Here is a 21894-nt window from a genome sequence, read left to right as displayed (position 1 = left end):
GGGACTGATCCGGTCGATTCATATCAGAATCTAGTTTTCATGTGAAATGATTATGATCTTAATAAGTGTTCGAATATCTGTCCATTATTATCCACACACACATAATTGAACTCGACGTTCAAAACTGTTAACTGTCGATAAAAGTATATTTCTTGGAATGCTACGGCAGGCAAAAGTTATACGCTCCATCATATTCTCTCTTGTTGTGGGTGTTTTTGAATATACTACGTTTTTCAAGTATCCCCATAAAAAAAAATCTAGACTTGACAAGTCTGGAGATCTAGGACATCATGACACTGGTCCACCGCGTCCTATCCATCTACCTGGGAATGTGAGATCTAAATGGTTTCTAACTCTTCTACTCCAGTGCGCAGGTGCACCATCCTGTTAAAAGAACATACGTTGTCTTGTATCCAGATCGATATCTTCAATCAACGTCCGCAATCTTTGTTGTAGAAAGTGTGTAAATAATTATTACCATTTTCATCAAAGAAATAAGGGCCTATAAGGTTTCCGTTTAATATGCCACATCATACAATGAGGTTCCAGCGATGTTGATGATTAATTTCTCTATACCAACGTGGGTTTTCATCAGACCAATAATGAGAATTATGTCGATTTAATTGTCCAGTGTTGTGAAAAGTTGCTTCGTCACTAAATAAAACAAATCTGAAAAATGTTCGATCACGATTTAAGATTATTTGTGCCCACCTACAAAATTCTAGTCTTTGTTGAAAATCATTGAGTGTTAATTGTTGTGTCAAAGTGATATGGTAAGGATGGAAGTTATGAGTGGTCAAGATCCTGTGACTTGTTGATTTCGGAATACCTAATCCTCTTTTGATTTGCCTCGTTGACACGCGTGGATTAATAGCTATCATTTTCAATACGGCAAGTACTATTGGATCATCCCTTTCTGCTACGTTAATATGACGTTTTTATCGTTTTTGTCGTTTTTGACGTTGGCGTTGTCGTTGACGCAATACAAGTCTGGAAATCGTACAATGATTTGGATGTCGTCTATGAGGAACTCGATTACGGTACAATACCGCTGCTTGTCGATAATTATTATGGCATTCTCCAAGTACCAGAACAATATCAATAATTTCGTTCAAAGTATAATCCGGCATTTTGCGTACATTAAGTTACAAGATAAAGTAAGAGCCGATAGATTTATTATCCTGGTTGATATTGGACGACTAAGACAAATTTACGCATTTACGGATCATTCTTTGCCATTAGCCATTATGGATCCCGGTTGGATGGACCGATTAAGATAGAAAATGTTGCGTGAGTATAAAGTTCAGCGCTCGGAATCAGTTGCCCTTTTCGGCCAGATTTCTGAGGAGACGCCTACTGTCCCCCCACTACCGCTCCAAACTCTACGCCCGAGCCGCTGATCGCGCGCGTAACGCTGAGCTTCAGGAGCGTCCGTGACGAATACATTAGGCCCGTATCTTCCTTGAAATTTTTAATTATTTAGCAAAACTTTTTTTGCTAAATAATTATTACATTTACAAATAATAACTTTTATATTTATGAATTTAACGTACAAAAATTTATTATTAAAATATTAAATTGTGTAAAGTAATTACACAGTGATAATCATAGCACATACAATCATTTACTTTATTAGGAACCCTATTTCTTATAATTCATAAAGAAATAAATAACATCATTTTTAGAAATATTAATATTTATTTCCTAAAGTTTAGATGATATTTATTCTTTTTCACTGTTATAACTTAACTAGTACTTAACGAAAAGTAACGTAATTATAGGAGCTCTCGAGATGACCTGTAAGAATGTGCAATGAGAAATAAGGGGTTCCATTTAAAAAATTAAAAGTGACCTTCACGTGACCTTCAGAGGACTATCCAAGGTCAAATCGATGGCACCATCTTATGTCCCCCTTCGAGTCAAACAACTTTTGTCTGAAACATTTTACACCCTATATATATATATATATATATATATTATTATCTATTAAATTAACTATCAGATTAATTTGTGATATCATACCATTTTAGTTTAGAACTGTTTTTTCAAGACCAATAGTATTTGGAACGTAGTTTGAAGATCAAAAAATGTATTTAAGAATTCACATAAAAATGCGCATTGGCTCACAGCCTTTATTTTACTTTATTGATTGTTATGAAATCTGGATATTAAATTTAAATTTTAATTATTATATAAAAATATTATTTATGGTCCAAGCATATCCTAAGATATAGCCGTATTTAGCTCTTCTTTGCTTATTGGATTTATTCCTACAGTGGTCTAATTTAGTTTAACGTATTATTAGTAAATATCACGATGTGTTTACACGCAAAAATCATGGGAGTTTTGTAGTAATTTTTCGAAAAATAATATGTTTAGGTATAACATTACCTAAATAGTATTTTTACGTACATGTTCAGTAAATCTATGTAGTATCTTCAGAATCTTTTTTTGTTCTCTACCTTTTGACGTCAACGAGAATATCCAATCAAAATGCAACCATGGCCTAAAAAATCTAAAAAATAAAAACCACAATTACCAATCGGTACACTATTTTTTTTTAAGTAATAGTATTATTTTGTAAAAATATCCTTTAATTCCTCTACATTAAAAATAATTTTATTAAATCTTAACACATATTTTTTTAATAGTACAAAGCATAAACTTACAGTAAATAAATATTTACTTAATAAAAAATAAATCAAATACTAGTTTTGTCAATAGTTTAGTCAATTGTTTTTGTACCAAATAAATATAAATTTACATTTAATAAATATTTACTTAGAAATATTCAAACAAATATATTTATTGAAATTAAATACTTTTTTCAGTGTATAAACTCTTAGAATTAGTAAATAATATTTCAATAATCATAAAAAAGAGAATAGATTTACGGAAATGATGTAAGTATACTAAAGAGAGAGAGATATATGTGAAATTTGTATATTTGACTTACAGTATAAATTTTTTCAACTATAATTCAGTCTTAGATAAGAAACGTATTTTTACATTGAATTATGCTTTGTATTTTTCTAGTTAATATTTTAGTATTTAAAATTTTTGAAAAGCTTAAGTAATATTTATTTTTAAACAGTTTAACCGATCATATATTATTTATCTTGATAATATAAAATATTAATCAATGTAACATGTTAAGTCAGAATCTAAATATGTTACATTTTATATTTATAAATTACCTATAAACCATAAGTTCGGTCATTCGATGAACCGCTTTTCGATACTGTTGCTGGAACGCATTTAAATCTTGTAGGGAAGTGCCCATAGCTGTTTCTGCAAATGCATGTATAAAAGTATTACAATATTATTACATAAAATATTATTATATATATCCAAGAATATATGGCTGTAAATATTACATAGGGTAAAACGGGAAAATACGCCTCACATTTCATTTTTCTTCAGTAAAATGCATATTTATAATCAAAATATTTTTTATCAACTTTGTTAATAAAAACAACAATTAGCTTAGTATGTAATGCACAAATGTTTTATTATAATTTCTAATCTAGAAGCAAAATCCACTAAAACCAAAAAAGTATTAAAAAGGGCGTTTTCTCCGATAGTTCTGTCAAAAATGCCTTAGATGGACAAGTACATCTCAGGCATTTTTGACAGAGTTGTCGAAGAAAATGCCCTTTTTAATACTTTTTAGAAATAGATCCCATGTCTAGATTAGAAGTTATAATAAAACCTAACACTATGTAATAACAGGGCTACGGACCCAAGCCGGTTATTGATACTCTTAGTGTGTATTTACAACATTAACATAAAAATAATAAGGTTGACATTTATTATTAAAAATGATAAGACATACGTTTCGACCTTTTCACATCAGACCATCTTCGTGTCACCAAATAAATTAGTATTACATACGCAAACGTTTAACACTGTATTCTGATGTCCACCCTATCAATAGTACATCAAATTTCTATAGACGCGACGTATTCGTATAATGATGTTGATGAAACTTCGGTGGTGCGAACCCCATGTTCAGTACCATTCATATGTATAAAGAGATTCTCGTGTATATGGTATAATTTATAACTGCCTTTTTTTGTAAATTGTTGTATAATCGGCAGATTTCTGTCTTAGTTCACCGTTTCGACAATAATTGTAATTGACATATTCTTATTGGTTTACCGTTCTTTCAAAATTAACAATGGTTTTATATTATTGTTACGTCCAGGCCCCAAAGGTATTTTTATCCTAATGGAAAGAAGGAATTAGGAGGGGGCTAAGGAAGGGCGCAACTTATACCGCTTTTTGTGGCTTATCGCTCCGTGGACGCATGCCACAACTCGGAAGCACTTGTGCGAGTCTTTGGTGCGGGTAAACGCAAATACGAAGCGCTATTACGCCGCCCAAGACAGTGCCACCGTTGGTCCTTATTTTTGGTCAAGGAACTTAATCCTTATAACCAGGGATAGGACCCGTACGATCTTCGAGGTGATGGAATGAGTCGGAAGGGTTAGAGAATGAAGGGTGACTCAATTTGAGAGAGATTTATAACTACCATTTAATATAATCTCTCTCTAACAATTTATACATTACAATATTTGATACATTTCCTAATTTATAAATTGCATTGTATAAATTGCAATATTATCCTTTTTATCTAATCGCAGTTAGAATAGTTAATTGACCGAGATGGTTTCAACGGAGATTACGTGAATATGTCTATGTTTTATTATATGGTTGTGTGTGTGTGCGCACGCGCGTGTGTGTGTGTGATTATGGGGAGGGAGAGGAGCGCCTGTTGATTTCAACGAAATATCCCAATGATTTCATCGTAATCGGTGTCATCTTCTGAGGGGACGGAAGAATAGGAAATGAGGGTGAAATTTAAGTAGGAAGGTGATGGGAAGCTAGGAGCGGTATTGGAAGAAGATTCTGTAAGGTCTATAAAGCCTATTCTACAATTACGTAAGCGTAGTTGTAAGTGATTGTAGTTGTAAGAATTGACCAATCACAGTTGAATATTCTTCTCATATTCAACAGTGATTGATCAATTCTTACAACTACAACTATTTACAACTACACTTACGCAATTGTAGAATGGGCTTTAGAGGAATTTCTGAACTGCTGGGGGTGATTTCGGTTTTTATTTTCTTGTAGGAGGCTGGCGGTTGGCTACGGGACTCCTCTACAGTTTTTGTGCTCTGGTTAACAATAGGGGGTGGAGTTCCTTTGAGAAGCGCCTCGATCCTCGCTCTTTTCCGAAGCCCCGCACGATGGAGACTACGCTTGACCATCTACGCGTGAAATTATCTTTAATTTGACTATCGTGATGTTGAGAAAGATATGAATTGTGATCTTCTTTTATATTAATCGATACTGTTTTCTTTATTTTAAATAATATGATTTCGTAAATTGTTAGAGTATCGTTTTGGTACGTTTCGTGGCGCAATTGTCACTTGTGCAATACCGCACTCGTGACACTCGATTTTTTAAAAATATTTACATATGATTGATGAATTACTGAAGTGTTTTGGTCGCTTCGAGTGATTATAGAAAGAAAGGGACCGCGAACTATTTGAAGCGATTTCAACGCTTCGCGAGTTCGCACGGAAAGAGGGAGATGTGATTTACTCGCAGCGTACTCTCGCTTCGAGTAATCGCAGGAAGGAAGAAAGTACGAATTATTTAAAGCGGGTTGACGTTTCGCGAGTTCGCAGGAATGAAAGAGATGGGAGATACTCAAAACGGTGTCTCGCTTCGAGTTATCGCGGAAGAAAGAAGACCAGAGAGAGATGGAAGTTACTCGAGAGCGTTATTTCGCTTCGAGTAATTATAGAAAGAGAAAGCGAGAGAAGAAAAAGGGAGAGGTGTGAAAGAAGGAAAGGGGAAGAGCACGACAGAGAGTTGTAAATAGTTGCAGAAAGGTGTGTTGATGAGTCTTAGGCGATTGCAAAAAGGGGTGTTAATGAATTTTAGATCCCCACAGAAGAATTAATTACTCACGGTTTTGGCTGAGAGAGAGAGAGAGAGAGAGAGACTAACGAGTCCTTGTGGGAGGAGTCCTCGCAGGATCAGCGGTCGGAGTTGGCTTCTCTCAGAGCTTATTTTAGACGGGTTGGTGGAATTGGACTGCAAGGTGATTGTATGAACTTGACCGCGAGAACTCCGAACCAATATTAACGAATCGGGCAGCACTTCGTCCCGTAAGTGACTAGGTTAATATTCGACTGCTCTGCACTGTCCTCGCGAAGGGCTCTTATATACCATACATAAGGTACGCTGTTTTTTCGGACTTTGGACTTTTATTCAATGGTGATTCACCCTGTTTTGAGATTGTTTCGAAATATAAGAGTGACTAATGATTTTTTATTTGAATTATTGGGAAAGCCTTTCCAAAAATAGAAGTGATATTTCTATGAGTCATACTGCCACTAGGCGTGCACGTGTGATAATTAACACATTCAGTATTTGCAGTTATTTCGTGATATTAATTATTCCCTCGTTAAGAATCGATCTTCGATCGGTCATGCTATTGACTCTCTAATAGACTCTCTGATATCTTAGGGATACTGCAATTTGAGAAATAAGTTCTCTCCGCGAAAGAAAAGAATCGTGGAGTCGTCAGGACGTAACATTATTGAATTACATATGTTTTAATCGATTTGAACTCTCTTTCACTTCTTATAGTCTGTTCACATCTATTTATAAAAATCTACAGTATAACTATAGATAAGAATTGTAATAATTTGACAAAATTCCGATAATTTTAACCTTTTGACAGAATCTCTTTATACATATGAATGGTACTGAACATGGAGTCGCACCACCGAAGATTCATCAACATCATTATACAAATACGTTGCGTCTATAGAAATTTGATTTACTATTGATAGGGTGGACATTGGAACACAGTGTTAAACGTTTGCGTATGTAATACTAATTTATTTAGTGACACTGAAGATGGCTTGATGTGAAAAGGTCGAAACATATGTCTTATGATTTTTAATAATAAATGTTAACTTTATTATTTCTATGTTAATGTTGTAAATACACACTAAATATCAACTTGGCTCCGTAGCCTTGTTATTACATATTGCTAGAATTTATTCGTTGGAGCCTATATCGAAATTGAAGCTTAAAAATTATAATAAAACATTTGTGCATTGCATATAAAACTAATTGTTATAACTATCAAAAAAACGCTCTACTTCTATGAAGTGGATTTTACTTCGATAAATAAAAGCTGTGTTTCAAAATTCTGTCAGCGCTGAAAATTTGTAGTTTACGTTACATGTATTATACATTTTCAGCACTGGCAGTGAATTTTGGAATACAGCCAAATATAATAAATATCATAAAATATTAGGTGTTGAATTTAATTCCTGCCGTTTTTCGTCTCCAAAATAGATTTGTTTCGAAGGGAAATACCTTGATCAAAGTATTATTAATAAAGTATTATTAATTAGTAATAAAGTAGAAAATGGAGGAAATTATTTTGATTAAGGTATTCATTTATCTTCCCTTCAAAACAAATCAATTTTGGAGACGAAAAACGGCAGGAATTAAGTTCAACACCTAATATAACGCTTTTTAGGCTTTCACGGCTATTATCTTTAAAGATCAGCAGGTTTGCGGGTTATCGCCGTGTTCTTATCCATTACTAATGCCAACGTTTCGTGAACCTTCATCAGGGCGAGGAGCGCACTACTGCTCCGAGAAACTCTCTTTATGTAGACGCTATAAAAATATAAATAAATAAATATAAATAAATAAATGACAAATGAGTAAGTAAATAAATAGATAAATAATAAAAGACTACGAACTAAGATGTGTGTGTGTGTGTGTTTGTTGCTAATTAATTAAATTTAATCTTTAAATAATAATAACACAAACAGTTTCGATCCATTATCGGGTCATTCTCAATGTGACAGGTAATTATAAAATAATTCGTTAAAAATTTTTTTCCGTCCGCTTTTCGCAATTATTTCTTATAAATACTAGTAGTAATGGCCACAGTTGCCGTTGCGGTGTAGCATTTGTCGATTTTTCCAATATTAGATATTTCTTCACATTTACGCATTCCTATACGCAGTTTCTTTTTATGTTTTTGTTTTGAAGTCCATTGTAGTGAAATGTGAGAGTATGTAATTTCTACAGTATTAATAGAAAAATCGTTACAAATTTAAAGCTGAATATAATTAATTAAATGTCTGTATCTGATAAAATTAATTAAATAAATACCTGGATTAAAGTCCGCAATTACATGGTTAATCAATAAATCAATAGAAATAATTAAATAACCAAAACATAAATAAATAGAATTTTCATAAATAAATAAAATTTATTTATTTATTACATATTATTATATTACATTTATTTAATTAAATACTATTTCTATTTATTTATGTTTTGGTTATTTAATTATTTCTATTTATTTACTTACTTATTTACCATTTATTTATTTATATTTCTTTATTTATATTTTATATATTTAGTATATTCATTATTGAGGCAAAATCCACTTCATAGAAGTGGAGCGTTTTTTAAAGTAGGGGGAAGTCACCTATATCGTACCCCCTAACGTTTAAACAAAATTATAACAAAAGTAACTAAAGAGATCAGAATATTTCTGTATTTACATTAAACTTTGGTTCATTGGCAATAAAACAAAACGATACTTTTACAAAAATAAACATTAAATTATTGTTAAAATTAGATTTTAAAAAAAGTAGCTTTCGGTATGATTTGGAGACGGGGTCGTTAAATTGTACCACCTGGTTCCTAAATCGTACTTCTAATATATAATAGCAAACAAGCTGACATTGCTTATTGTCATTTTGACATTAAGATAACATCTTTAACGTCAAAATGACGGTAAATGTCAGGATTGTTACGACAGGTTTCGTACAACCACTTAGAGCACCTGACACACTGAATCCAGTCCAGTGTAGGTTCAGACCACTTTTTTTATCATAATAGTAACCTCCACATATTGCTCGCGTCACTTGCGAAAATCGTACCGGTACAATATAAAGACCAGCGACAAGTACGATTTACCCAACTCCCTGTACCTATTTTTACAAATTTGCTAATAGCAACGTAACTTACAAATATTTTGCTAATTTGATGCTATACTCGAAAAGAGTTGAAATATCAATTATAACCATGAAGAACACTATAATTCAATTACCCACCTTGTACTGATAACATCTTAAGTAAATTGTACCAAAACTTAGATCAGACACCGAACAAAATCAATTTTGAATGTCACTCGTAAACAGATGACTCGAAGGCAAAACAAAAATGATAGTTCTTAACCCATATTAGTAGCGTCACATCAGTGTCATTATCTTTAAAAAAAATGTTTCGTTTAGAAAATACAATGTAGATACAATTTAAGCGAGTCGGTACGACTTAGCCAATTCCACCTTAAATATGCCTCACTGCAGATAGGTACTAAACCAGTACAAACTATTAGCATTGAATGATTACATATTATAAGTATTACATTTCATAGTATTACTTAATACGAAGCAACTAAATCTTACACAAAAATATTTTTATAGAAATATTTTGACCTAAGTATGCTTAAAGAAACTTACCGCAACAACTTCAGTTTTTTATTTTTTATTTTTATTATTTTTTTTTTATACAAAACTTTCGTAACGTGCGATTTGTCTGTGGGCCTGTAGAATGCAAACTGGCATCAGCAGCCTTTTTTATAACTTTTAGCGATTGTCAGTATTGTTATGTGTTTTTGCTTTTTTATGGTAAAATATCTCTGGAACAATGCTGTAACAATATCGACGCTAAGAGTTACAGAATAGTGCAGCAGGCGGCACAGATAAATTATTCGAAAGAGAACCATTTTTTTTATATTTATAATGGGGCATATTCCTTATCGAGATGTATTACTTCGTTTTACCCTATTAATCAGTATAGTGTTGTACCGATTTTTTAATAAAATAATAACATTTGTTTTATAACATTTTATATTATTCGTTAATATATGTATAGTTACGAATACGATATGTACAATACCACATATTATATTTAGCGTATACTCGCTAACAAACGATATTAAATCTTTCACAACTGTGCCTTCTGTATTTTTCAAACACTTTGTCATGTTTTTGCTTTGCTCTATCAAAATCTCTGTAAACTGCTGCAATATATTATAATGAAATGGAGGAGTTAATATCTTTCGCCGTGAATGCCACTTGTCGCCTAAAACAAACAACACAATGCATTGTTATGAGATGACGATTTGAAACAAATATTGCGATTAGAATCGTACCTTTTGATTTAATTTTGAATTGAATGATTTTTTATAACTATTGATATTTTATTTCAAATTTATTGTTCCTTTGATACATATTTAAATTTCCTATAAGAAATTGTATGATAAAGTATTTACTAATGGAAAAAAAATTTCTTTACATTTTCGATGTTTTTCTCATAATATTAATGTAAGATATTGCAAACACAGACAATAAATTTAATTATTAATATTAAAATAAAGAATATCAATTGAAAAATAAAATAAAATTTATTTTAGAAAAAAATTCTCTTATATGATAATGTTTGACTAATCTTGTATGAATAAGAATATACCTTGTCGAAGACAAAATTATTTTCATCAAAATGATAGCATATGTATTTGCATTTATGTCAAATTCCATATTTATTATTTTATAAAAAGCAGGTAGAGCGGACTAAACTGAGTCGAAAAATCCTCTACCATTTTGCAATTTTCGCAAAAGTTCACAAGATATTAAATATTAAAAATTGCAAAATATTGGTCTTGAATAATTTTTTACTCAAATACTATCAACTTTACAAAAAAAACTGCAAGAGACAAAAATCATTTATTTTCTTCTCATAAAGTTGTGAGAATTTGTTCAGAATTTATTATTAACTTTTTAGTACTGCATTTTCTTATTTTTACCAACGTGAGAAAATACGGTATTAAAAAATTCTGAAAAAGTTCTGAAAAAATTCTCAGAACTTTATGAGAAGAAAATAAATTATTTTTGTCTGTTGCAGTTTTTCTGTAAAGTTAATAGTATTTGAGTAAAAAATTATTCAAGACCAATATTTTGCAATTTTTAGTAATTAATATCTTGTTAACTATTGAGAAAATTGAAAAATGGTAGAGGACTTTTCGACTCAGTTTAATCCGCTCTACCTGCTCAAGACGAGTGGGGCCGTATGTTGGGGACACCCAGTATATATATATATATACACACACATATATATATATATATACAGGGTGTATGATAATTAATGAAAAATCTTTTGCATAGGGGCAAAATGGACTAAACTGAAAAGAAAAGTTCTTTGCCATTTTACAATTTTCTTAATAGTTAACAAGATATTAATTACTAAAAATTGTCGAAAATTAGTCTTCAATAATTTTTTACTCAAATACTATCAGCTTTACAGAAAACCTGCAAGAGACAAAAATTGTTTATTATATTCTCATACAGTTCTAAGAATTTTTTCAGAATTTTTTATCAACTTTTTAGTATTGCATTTTCTTATTTTTACCAACATGAGAAATACGGTATTAAAAAATTCTAAAAAAATTCTCAAAACTTTGAGAAAAAAATAAACAATTTTTGTCTCTTACAGTTTTTCTGTAAAGTTGATAGTTTTTGAGTAAAAAATTATTAAAAATCAATTTTCGGCAATTTTTAGCAATTAATATCTTGTTAACTATTGCAAAAATTGCAAAATTGTAGAGGACTTTTCTTCTCAGTTTAGTCCATTTTGCCCCTATACAAAAGATTTTTCATTAATTATCAAACATCCTATATATATATGTATATTTAGAATAAATAACAGTAAGATGATATGAAAGGATTACTGAGAGCAAATACTGCAGTAATTATTAGTGTATACATTTTATAATGTATTTGAGTAAATATAATATATTTACTCTACAAACTTACTTACATTTTGTTTATTACGCGTCGTAACGTCAATTCAACAAGACATGTTCGCTCGTTTTATTTTATTTTAATTTATTCAAAAAATTTCCATTTTTAATATATGACGAATTTTATTTTGGTTCAAAGAGTACTTTACAAGGTTGTTTGTAGATGTGAGGGGAGAATTTCTTAGTCAACGTTGTTCATTGTATTTAAAAGAATTTTTCTTCTATGTTGACTTTACGATTGACACTGCGAACGTTATGTCGTCTTGTAATTTATTTAATACTTCTTTCTTGTCAACTGAATTTATGGAATATATATTTTTGTGCAGTTATGGTGTACAGTAAGTAAATCTCCATATAATTTGTGGTCTTCTAATATTTGTCTCTAACGATATTTTGTTTGATTTAGTTGTCATTCAGTTAATCAACTAATTGAGGGTTACACACACTCTCCGGATAAGGTAATCCGTGAGATTTACTTACTGCACTCCATGGTTTGAACTTTGGATCGTCTTCTTGTTAGGATTATAAACTGCAAAATGCTGAGGATGGCTTGAACATAGCCGAAACGTTCATGTAATAGACATTTTTGAATTATATAAGTATCGCACGAATTACTGCGTTTTTTTAGGCTCTTAATTGCCCGTTATTTATTCTTGTGTATTTTAATTAATTATTTCAAGAGCCCAATTAATTGATTTATTGTTTATCTTCTATAACAATTTGTAGCTAGAGGTTTATCTCAACTCAGCTATGCAACTGCATTGGACAACTGCTCGTATTCTCATATTCTTACTAGAAGGATCACATTCGACATACCATCAAAAAATTGTAACATGTTTGTGCTTTTGTAATATACGGTATTATTTAATTATCTTTATCTTCAGGATGACTTAAATTTAGAGTCGAAACGTTCTTTGAATTTATTATAATTAAATGTATTTTCGCATCAAAAACAACTTGCGTTTGATTCCTATGTGTGTGTGTTGGTCTTGAATGATTTTCTCATTTATACTTACTCTATGTTATACATCTTCTTCTCTAAATTCGCAAGAAATATTTTAGCCATAGATTTTGGTCATCTTAGTACAGTCAAAATAGGATTTTTTTAAGAAAAAACTCCGGAGGAGCTGAATTTTTGAAGAAAGCTTTATTTTGGCATAACAAATAACAATACAAAAGTCCCCATCGATATGTTGTACGGAAAAGCCGCCATATTGATTCAAAGGTACTAAAAAATCGATTTTCGAACATAACTCACGAACGGTTGTATATACGAAAAAATGTCTTACATAAAAGTTGAAGAGCATTAAATTCTCTATAAAAAAGGTAATACTAAATTTTTTCATAAATCCAACCGTTTTCGAAAAAAAGTGCTGGAAAGTAAGGTCTTTGAATAATAATATGTACTGTTTTCCACACCACTGAGAGGTACAATACAAGGTTTCTTTTTCAAAAATATGTTTTTTGGCAGGAGGGCTCAAACTATAATGTGAAATATCTTTGTCATTATCAAAATGTGACATAGATATTTCGGATTCATCATTATGAAAGGCTTCATTTTCTGCATCTTCCGTGCTAACCCGCGAGTTATTAAAGTCTTCTTCATCATTAGTGAGGTAGTCCATTAACGTAACGTCTGTGTCTCTGCTGTTTGTGTTCTCGTCATCGATGGGGTTTGAATTAAAGCACAAATGGCCGTGGCAATTACCACAGATCGTTGTGCACTTTTCCTGCAACCGCACGCCGGCTCACACCTCTTTGTGCAATTGCAGGAGATTAATTTTAACAGAGAATCGGAGGCAGGAGACAGTGATGTTGTGATCGGTTCGAGCTTGCCATTGTTCAATTGCCACTCCGAATTTTCAGCAGGAAGTTTGTTGCCGTGCCATTCTTGAACTTGGTAGTACGCTCGAAAAGAATGCTCTCGAACTGCTGCTGCGGTTGGTGGCAATAAAGCTAGATTAGAAGTTTGTTGTTTGCGCAATGATTTCTTGTAGCAAAGATACCGATGATGATTAAGACGATGCTAAAACCTCCTGTTTTACCCACATTTCCATTCGGTGAAAAATCTTCGAATTGGATTTACGGATTGCAAAAGTATTATTACATAAATTAAAGTACGCACAAACAGAACCTCAGCTGTATTGGATTTCATGAGAAAATCGAAAAAAAGTTAAAAAATTCACTTATTTTTGGCTCTTACAACTGTCATCTCAGATATATATTTGCTTGATATAAGAGTTTTAGAGTCCATACCTTAAAAATAAGCGTGCAGCTGAGGTCACATTACTGGAACGAACGATACTGAGTTTGTAGAACTAGGATTGAAAATCTAGAAGAAAAGTATTTTCACCGAATGGAAAATATGTGTATACGGATGCTTTGCGAAGAATGAGAGCCGAAATTCCGTGTACCAGTAGTTGCGCGGCTTACGATAGATGATGCTGTACCATGGTATGTTAGATAAGGACATATGTATGCGTTTGAGTAAGACAGAATGATATATAAAAAGTTGTAAGAAATGAATAGAAAATGTCACTATTGGGCACTTTAGCATCGTCTTAATGGAGTTTTCTATTTTCGGCGCACCGTACAGAGCAAGAACAAAGCGTTCCCCGGCTTCGGTGACAGCATCGTGTGAGGCGTTCGGATCATTATAAATTTTCACGACATTTCTCAAATCTTTTCTTTTCTGCAGTAGTTTGTAGCATATCGTTTTGCCTTTGTTGAAAAATGAGGATGTCGAATCACAACCGCTAAATGCGTGTAAAAATAAGAGATTGCTTTTACACTCCTCTTGGTCCACAAAACTTGCCAAATAGTAAATTTTCCTTTCGATCTTTCCCCTTCCTGGTTTCAAGAAATAAATAGCGTTGTTCAAAGGTACGAGCGCTGTCAATAGGACTATCAGATCGATGTCTTCTTCGACTACGATAACTGATTTATCGTGATAATCAGACGCTAGTGAGATAGCTATGTCGGATTTTTATGTTCAACTTTATGTTTTACTTGTATTACCGGCCGGACAGCGAAGTTTTGTTCCGAGAGAGTATTGGTGACGCGACATGCAAATAAGATGGCGAAATACAGACAAGAGAACAATACGTGCTTCGTACTTCTTAAAGGTTCCCAAAAGTGAAATCCGGCGAAATATTTAGTATCATATAAGCTGTTTTTATGATTAAAACATCAGCGTCTCCTGATACCTGTTTGATGGTAATTGTTGAACAAATGGCTCCAGATGTCTCACAGTGATGCCATACAGCACGATGTAGCAGAAATCCGCCGTCCACAACGAAGATAGAGTTTTGAACATCAAATTCTTTCGTAACTGGATGAAAGATTTGGTAAAGGCTCGATTTTGTTGTTTTGCGCATGCCAGCCGCTTCAAAAAGTGACAAAGGAAAAATGGAGCCAGTTCATATTTAAAATAGTCTTCTAGATCTTTTTCAGATTTTGTGGCGATAGAAATGCGTTGAAAAAGAAGCAAAGGATCGATTGGCACAATCGTTTCACCGTGTTTTAATCCGCACTTGATAAGGGCAATTGGTCTTACTGTCATTCCGTTTTAACTTCACTTCTTCGAAATTTTGTCCTATCATTTGCTGCATGGCTTGCTTTCCAACACAATAAGCGTCGTGGCAGTTTATCGTTTCGTCCCCTGTTACTCCAGTGGCAATACTCATAATCTCCTTTGTGGTTGGAAAAGATTTATGAGACTCCAACCACTGCAGAAGCCGTTGCAAATCTGTGTCATCTCTTGCCATATCTCTCATTTCAACGTGTTGTTCGCAATTATCCAGAGAGAGTTTGCAGAATCGTTCTAGCTGTTCAGTAACATTGTGAGCAGGAGGCATTCCTAAAATCCACTTGCCGAGCACACTGTCAGTTACTCCTCTTCCTCTTATAAGACCTCCGGTTGTTTTCGAGCGCATCAGTGTCTGCTCTATCATCATGTCCGACCAAATTCCTGTCCAAAATTTATTTGTTCTTCTGATTGTAAAGTAGCCTCTTTCAGTGAACTTTTGATACTCTTCATTATCCATGTCTGTTTTAACATATCTTGCAAATACAGTTAACTAGATTTAGCATACGGAAGGTCCACTAGCATGGAAAAATGGGATTATTTTTTGAACACATTCCAAATGCAATTCCCAGTTTCCCATTCTTTCAGCTTCAACAAACTTCTTCATCAGCGTTATCATGCGGAAATATTGAATCCACAATTTCGAAGTATCGCCTCTGCTTTCCAATTTGAATAAAGTTGCTTCGAATTTCTTCGCTGCCTGCTTCAAAATGTTATCTTCCTGTATCGACTCCAATGGAGGATTTACAATAAAATCATCAGGACGTTTCGAACGTCGTCGATTTCTCGAAAGATCAGTTTTGCCAATGCCGCTTGAACTAAAACATTTCCTCTCAGAGCTCTCGAGTAAGCGTGTCCAGTAAGCATTTTATCCACAGAAATTGGCGCATATATAACGCTCAGCAATTCTTTTAAACCGCTTCCCGCCATAATGTATCCGCATGACCCCATAAATGACATCAGAAGATGGAAGCCGCCAAGACGTAGTACTATATTTGAGAGCTCAGAATTCTCATCGCACGAAGCAATTATTTTTCGAGCCTTTAAGTACAAAGGCTGGTCGAAAGTTACGATGCACGTCTTTTGTTGCAATGCTTTATTTTTTTCGACAGCTTCTTGCAGGACAGTAAAAATCGTATCATAATTACTTGGTGGAAAGTTTACAAAAGGCAAACAGATGACTCGAGATTGTTGAATGAAAACTCATCTTTGTTGTAATTGCCTGCATGAAACCACTCCATCCCGATAAAAAAGGTACATCTTGCAATTTTCCAATCATCCAGAGTAGGGTGTCGATAGTAGAATAAGTCTTGACAAAGTTTCTTGTAGATCCTCAATTTCTATCGCCTTCAATCTAGTTTTGCCAACATTTTCGTATTGTCTGAGCTTGATTTTTCCTACCCTTGCCATTTTTGCTGCAGATGGCATTGCTGTCCATTTGCAATTGGCTCAGAAACAGTAATATTGCTGGATGGTGTGATGTATTGAATGCCTCCTATGCTATGGAATGTATTTAGACTATCGATGGTGTTGATGTTAAAATCAGCATTATCGAAAACAAATTGCACGAACGATCCTAGCAAAATGGTCGGCTTGAAATGTAATATTGTAGAAACTTCATAAAGAAGTGTTTCATGGTAGGATGCGCAAAATCCAAATTTCGACAAAATATCCAGCATACGTTTTGATGCAAATCTCCTGTGCAACATCGTGGAAAGGCCCACCTGCAAAGGCGACAGAAACGAATAAGGTCTCGTCACGGTTATTATAGCATGCGCTATTGCTGTGCACTTCGTTTTCAAAGGTTCGGGTTTCGATTGTTTTCATAATAATGCTGCTTAAAAGCAAGTTTAAAGATTCAGGAATCGCATCGTTAACATTTTCCAAAAAATTGTCGCTGTCGGAATATTCAGATGTATTATACACTTTCGACCTTATGTCTTCCTTGATCATTTCAGCAGCTTTCACTATTCGAAGTCGTTCGTCGTGCTCGTTATTCGCCTTATGCTGGATTCATACTGCATCCGATGTGCGTCATTTTGCAACCAATCAGAAAACAGGATTCCGATGAATTTTGCTTCGTATCATTGGAATCTTGTTTTCTGATTGGTTGCAGAACGTCGTACGACGCAAATCGAATGCAGTATGAATCCAGCATTATCCTCGTACCAGGCGTTAGTTAAAATTTTATGCCCTGTATCTCGAAAACAAATGATGGTTAAGCTCTTGCTAATAGTGCTAATAATAATATCATCGCCGTATCTTTCCACTAATTTTGTTTTTACTGTTTTCGTGTTTGGCTTATAGTCATCTTCGACGAGTAAATTCCCCAAGCAGCAAAGTAGGACATCTTAACCAAGCCAAAATAAAATTGCCCTAATTAAGACAAGAATGATCAAACAACTTAAAATATGTCCTAAAAATGAAATTGTATTTGAGGTTTTTTTGCAGATAAAAAATTACCTAATTTCAACGTATTAATGTTTTCAAAGTCTATTTGCGTTTGAGGTGTTCTTGATAGGTAAAAAATTACTTAATTTTGATCTAGTAAATTCTTTCTGAATCTGGTAATGATTAATAAGTTTCTGAGGTCGTAAATTACCTAATATCGAACTGTATTTATGCCTTCAAAGTCGAATAGACTTTCAAGTTGTCAAAATTAGGTAATTATTGACTTAAAGACGTTCGTTGATATTTCAATGATGTCACTGCTAACTTCGAAGTCTAGATTACCAAGGAAAGTTACCTATTAGTTAAATTTAGTCAGCACTTGATCCAAATGACCAACAAAATTGACTTTAAAGTAAATTGAAACAGTCTTGCTCTAAAAATCTATATAATCCTGTATGTCAATTTTGAACCTTCTACTTCACATTAGTACACTCTTGAGAGAGATTAGTACCCCTGCTTAAAATTTTCTATAAAAAACTATAGGAATATATGGAATTTGTATAGGTTTTTATAGTTTTCAATAGTTTCTATAGTAGTGCACGAGAAGGACTACAGAAACTCTACAATTATCAATAAGATTCTATGAGTATAATTTTCTATAGTGTTTTATCTATTTAACTCTTATCAATTTTAATGGTGTTTCATGTACAGTACCGATCTATAGGCGTCTGTGGTTTTCAAACTATGAAAGTCGAAATGTTCTTTATGGGAAACAACTTATGGCCGTTGGCTGACCAATGTGTTTCAATATATTTTCTCTTATAAGTTTTTATAGTGAATTTACTAGAGGCCATTAATACTGTTCTATGTGGAATTGCATGCATCAAGTGGTCTATCGGTAATAATAGGAAATACCCTACTGTAGTAATGATTATAGTTTTTAATAGTTTTTTAATATTTTGGAAATAAAATTATGGTAGGTAATTATTTAGAAGACGCCCTTCAATTTTAATGAAATTATTCAACGCATTTTTGCACGAAACAATAGGATTCGGTAGTAAAATATTGTGCCTATAGGCCCCACGAACTGAGATATTAATCGTTAAAGTTATGACGACTATTGAGATTAGGAAATCTACTACACCGACTTTTAATAGTTTTTAATAGTTTTTAAAAGTTAACTTTTCATACATAGTAAGAACAGAACGGTCTTTCGTTTTGAATGAAAACGCGTCAAATGAGCCTAATTTCATTAAATTCAGAGGGGAGGTACCGATTCTAAAGAAATATCAACTAAAATACGTAGAATAGTGCTGCATTAAGTCGGTGTGACAGATTTCCTAACCTCAATATAATAGTCAACTTTAACGCTTAATATCTCGGTTCGCTAGACTAGGCACATTTTACTACAGGATTCTTTCGTTTCATGCAAAAACGCGTCGAATGAGCATAATTTCATTGAAATTCAAGATGAGGGGCGTCTTCTAAATAATTACCTAAATTAATTTATACGAGAAATCGAATAATAGTCAAATTCTGAATTGTTTACACATGCGTGCGATTTTAGCTCAGGGTTAGCGTATAAGATTACCATCCCATACGTCCTACCCAGTGAGAAATAACAATAAAATCGATGTCGAATCGACGTCAATTCGATGTCGATTTGATAATTTCGACGTCGAATCGACATCGATTCGATGTCGATTCCATTATCATTTCTCACTGGGTATAGGCTATTAGATTCGAATCCCGCCGAAATCTCGTGTTTTCAGAAATATGTACATGCGTATAAATGTTTAGCGTATCCCAAACATGATGAATATATGATGTTAATACGAGAAAAAAAGTATTTGATTTTTTATTTCTTATATTTACATCATATTTGCATTTCGGTATTTAATATGTGTTAATCGGAGTGGAATCACTATTTGAAAACTATTGAAAACTATACTAGTACATTACTTCACATAGAAAAAATTAGGGCTGAGGATTTACCGATTCAAATCGCTCATTAAAAACTATAGAACTTTTTTCTGTAGTTTTCTATAGTAAATTTTAAGCAGGGACACTATTCATCAGAGAATTTCGCGAAAGGTTATGGCTGCTTTCCTTTTACGAGACATAAATCCACACAGTATAACACACTCGAACACAGTTTGATCGATATATCAAATGGCGTCGATTTCAACTTTGAAATCAATCTAACCAAAATAATGATTTTGAACTTAGAAGTTGGATATTGGTCGATATTACCTATTAGTCATGAAAATATCTTGAAAATCTGTTAACTTAAAAGTCGAAATGCCCTAAAAAGGTAAATTTATTCACAAAGTAAAAATATTAATTTGGGCATTTAGTCTTCCTAATAGAAAAATTCAACTTATATGTCGAAAATATAAGTATATTTGACTAGTTCTAAAAGTATTAAATATGCTATGATGTTATCGTCGCCATAGAAGAACAACTATAACCTACATAATTCTACATTTTTAAAATCTTTTATTTCACATTTTCTATTTCTTCTATCATAGAAAGTAAGCAATATTTTTAATCATTTCCAACCTACAAATCAGGGAACAACTCTATTAATTTGCTAAATGTACAATATAAAATTAACAAATAATTAATAATAAAATAATAATATTTCAAAAGCTTCTCTTTGTATGGCGCGATTTTTATTTTAATGATTTAAAATAAAAATCTATACAGAAAATTTTCATTCACACTTGTATTTACGTCACCCAGATAGCACTAAACATCTCAAGGACGTCCATTTTATGTCCAATTCACGTTCGCACGTTCATGAACATAAAATGGACGTCCTTGAGATGTCCGTCATACGGATGTCCTATTCGGAACATCCTATGGATGTCCACATTTGGATTTTACTTTTATAATATGTTTTTTTCATATTTTCATTATATTCTTATTATTTACAATAATCATTTGTTGAGATCTGCTGCTAATCTATTATAATTAACATTTTAATAATATAATTAAAATCTCATCCTGAAAATTTAATTAAGTTTGACATGGCGCATCCTACGATTGGGCTCAGCCCGTTCGCGCCAATTAATATAGTCGCTTTAGACTGGATTCTCATGGATAGGATCCAGCCTGCCATATCATATTAATAATTACCTAAATAAAATTAGTTAATTCCACAAAACTGTAATTTTTATTTTTATGAAATACCCAATACTTTTAAATATTTTTAATCAAATTTAAAATTGAAGACGCACTTGCTGCAATATTGGATTAATTCACATTTGGTGAAAGCGGAAAAAATAAATAAGACAGTCAGAGGATGATATAGCATATATTCCAATAAATACGTATTATCATATACTACATGGGCTGAAAAGTCCCGGAATTTTTCAATAGGTGGCGCTACTAGAAAATGAACATGACTCATTTTGAGAGGCTCACCTGTCACTAGTTTATGTATGAAGTTTCATGACATTTCGTCCATTCGTTTACAAGCTACAGTCGTTTGAGTGACGCTACTTTCGCTTTCGTAAAAAAAATGGAAAAACAAGAATATCGCATCTTGATCAAACATTGTTTTTTGATAGGAAAAACTTCTGAACAATCATTGCAATGGTTGCAGAAATGTTATCCCACATCTGCTCCTTCGAGAACAACAGTTTATCGGTGGTTTAGTGAATTTGAAATGGGTCGTATAAGCACCGAAGACGCACCTCACTCTGGAAGGCCAAAAGAGGCTACGAATGCGGAAATCGTAAAGCAAATGCTTCGAATCGAATCGTTTTGAGTGATCGTAAAGTGAAGTTGCGCGAGTTAGCTGAGGCCGTGGGCATCTCAAAAGAACGGGTGGGATACATTTTGCACGATCTTTTGGAGATGAAAAAGCTATCGGCGCGATGGGTGCCGCATTTGCTGACCGTCGACCAAAAACAGCAGCGCGTTGATGATTCAACGGCCGGTTTGGCGTTGTTGCAGCGTAATCGAGCGGACTTTTTTCGACGTTTTGTGA

General features: G+C 33.0%; 1 protein-coding gene across 1 annotated transcript in view; it reads right to left on the bottom strand.

Annotated features, from left to right (window-relative positions):
- LOC108761596 (cytochrome P450 4C1) overlaps positions 1–21894 on the bottom strand; it is a 46140-nt gene that overhangs the window by 4796 nt on the left and 19450 nt on the right. The window contains exons 5-7 of the mRNA XM_018508207.1: positions 10021–10206; positions 3198–3291; positions 2413–2515 (exon numbers count right to left, since the gene is read on the bottom strand). Of these exons, the coding sequence (XP_018363709.1) occupies positions 2413–2515; positions 3198–3291; positions 10021–10206 (383 nt within the window). The remainder of the gene's footprint in view (positions 1–2412; positions 2516–3197; positions 3292–10020; positions 10207–21894) is intronic.

Source organism: Trachymyrmex cornetzi, unplaced genomic scaffold (assembly GCF_001594075.2).
Source record: "Trachymyrmex cornetzi isolate Tcor2-1 unplaced genomic scaffold, Tcor1.1 scaffold255, whole genome shotgun sequence".
Classification (NCBI taxonomy): domain Eukaryota; kingdom Metazoa; phylum Arthropoda; class Insecta; order Hymenoptera; family Formicidae; genus Trachymyrmex; species Trachymyrmex cornetzi.
This window is presented reverse-complemented; position numbering and strand designations above follow the sequence as displayed.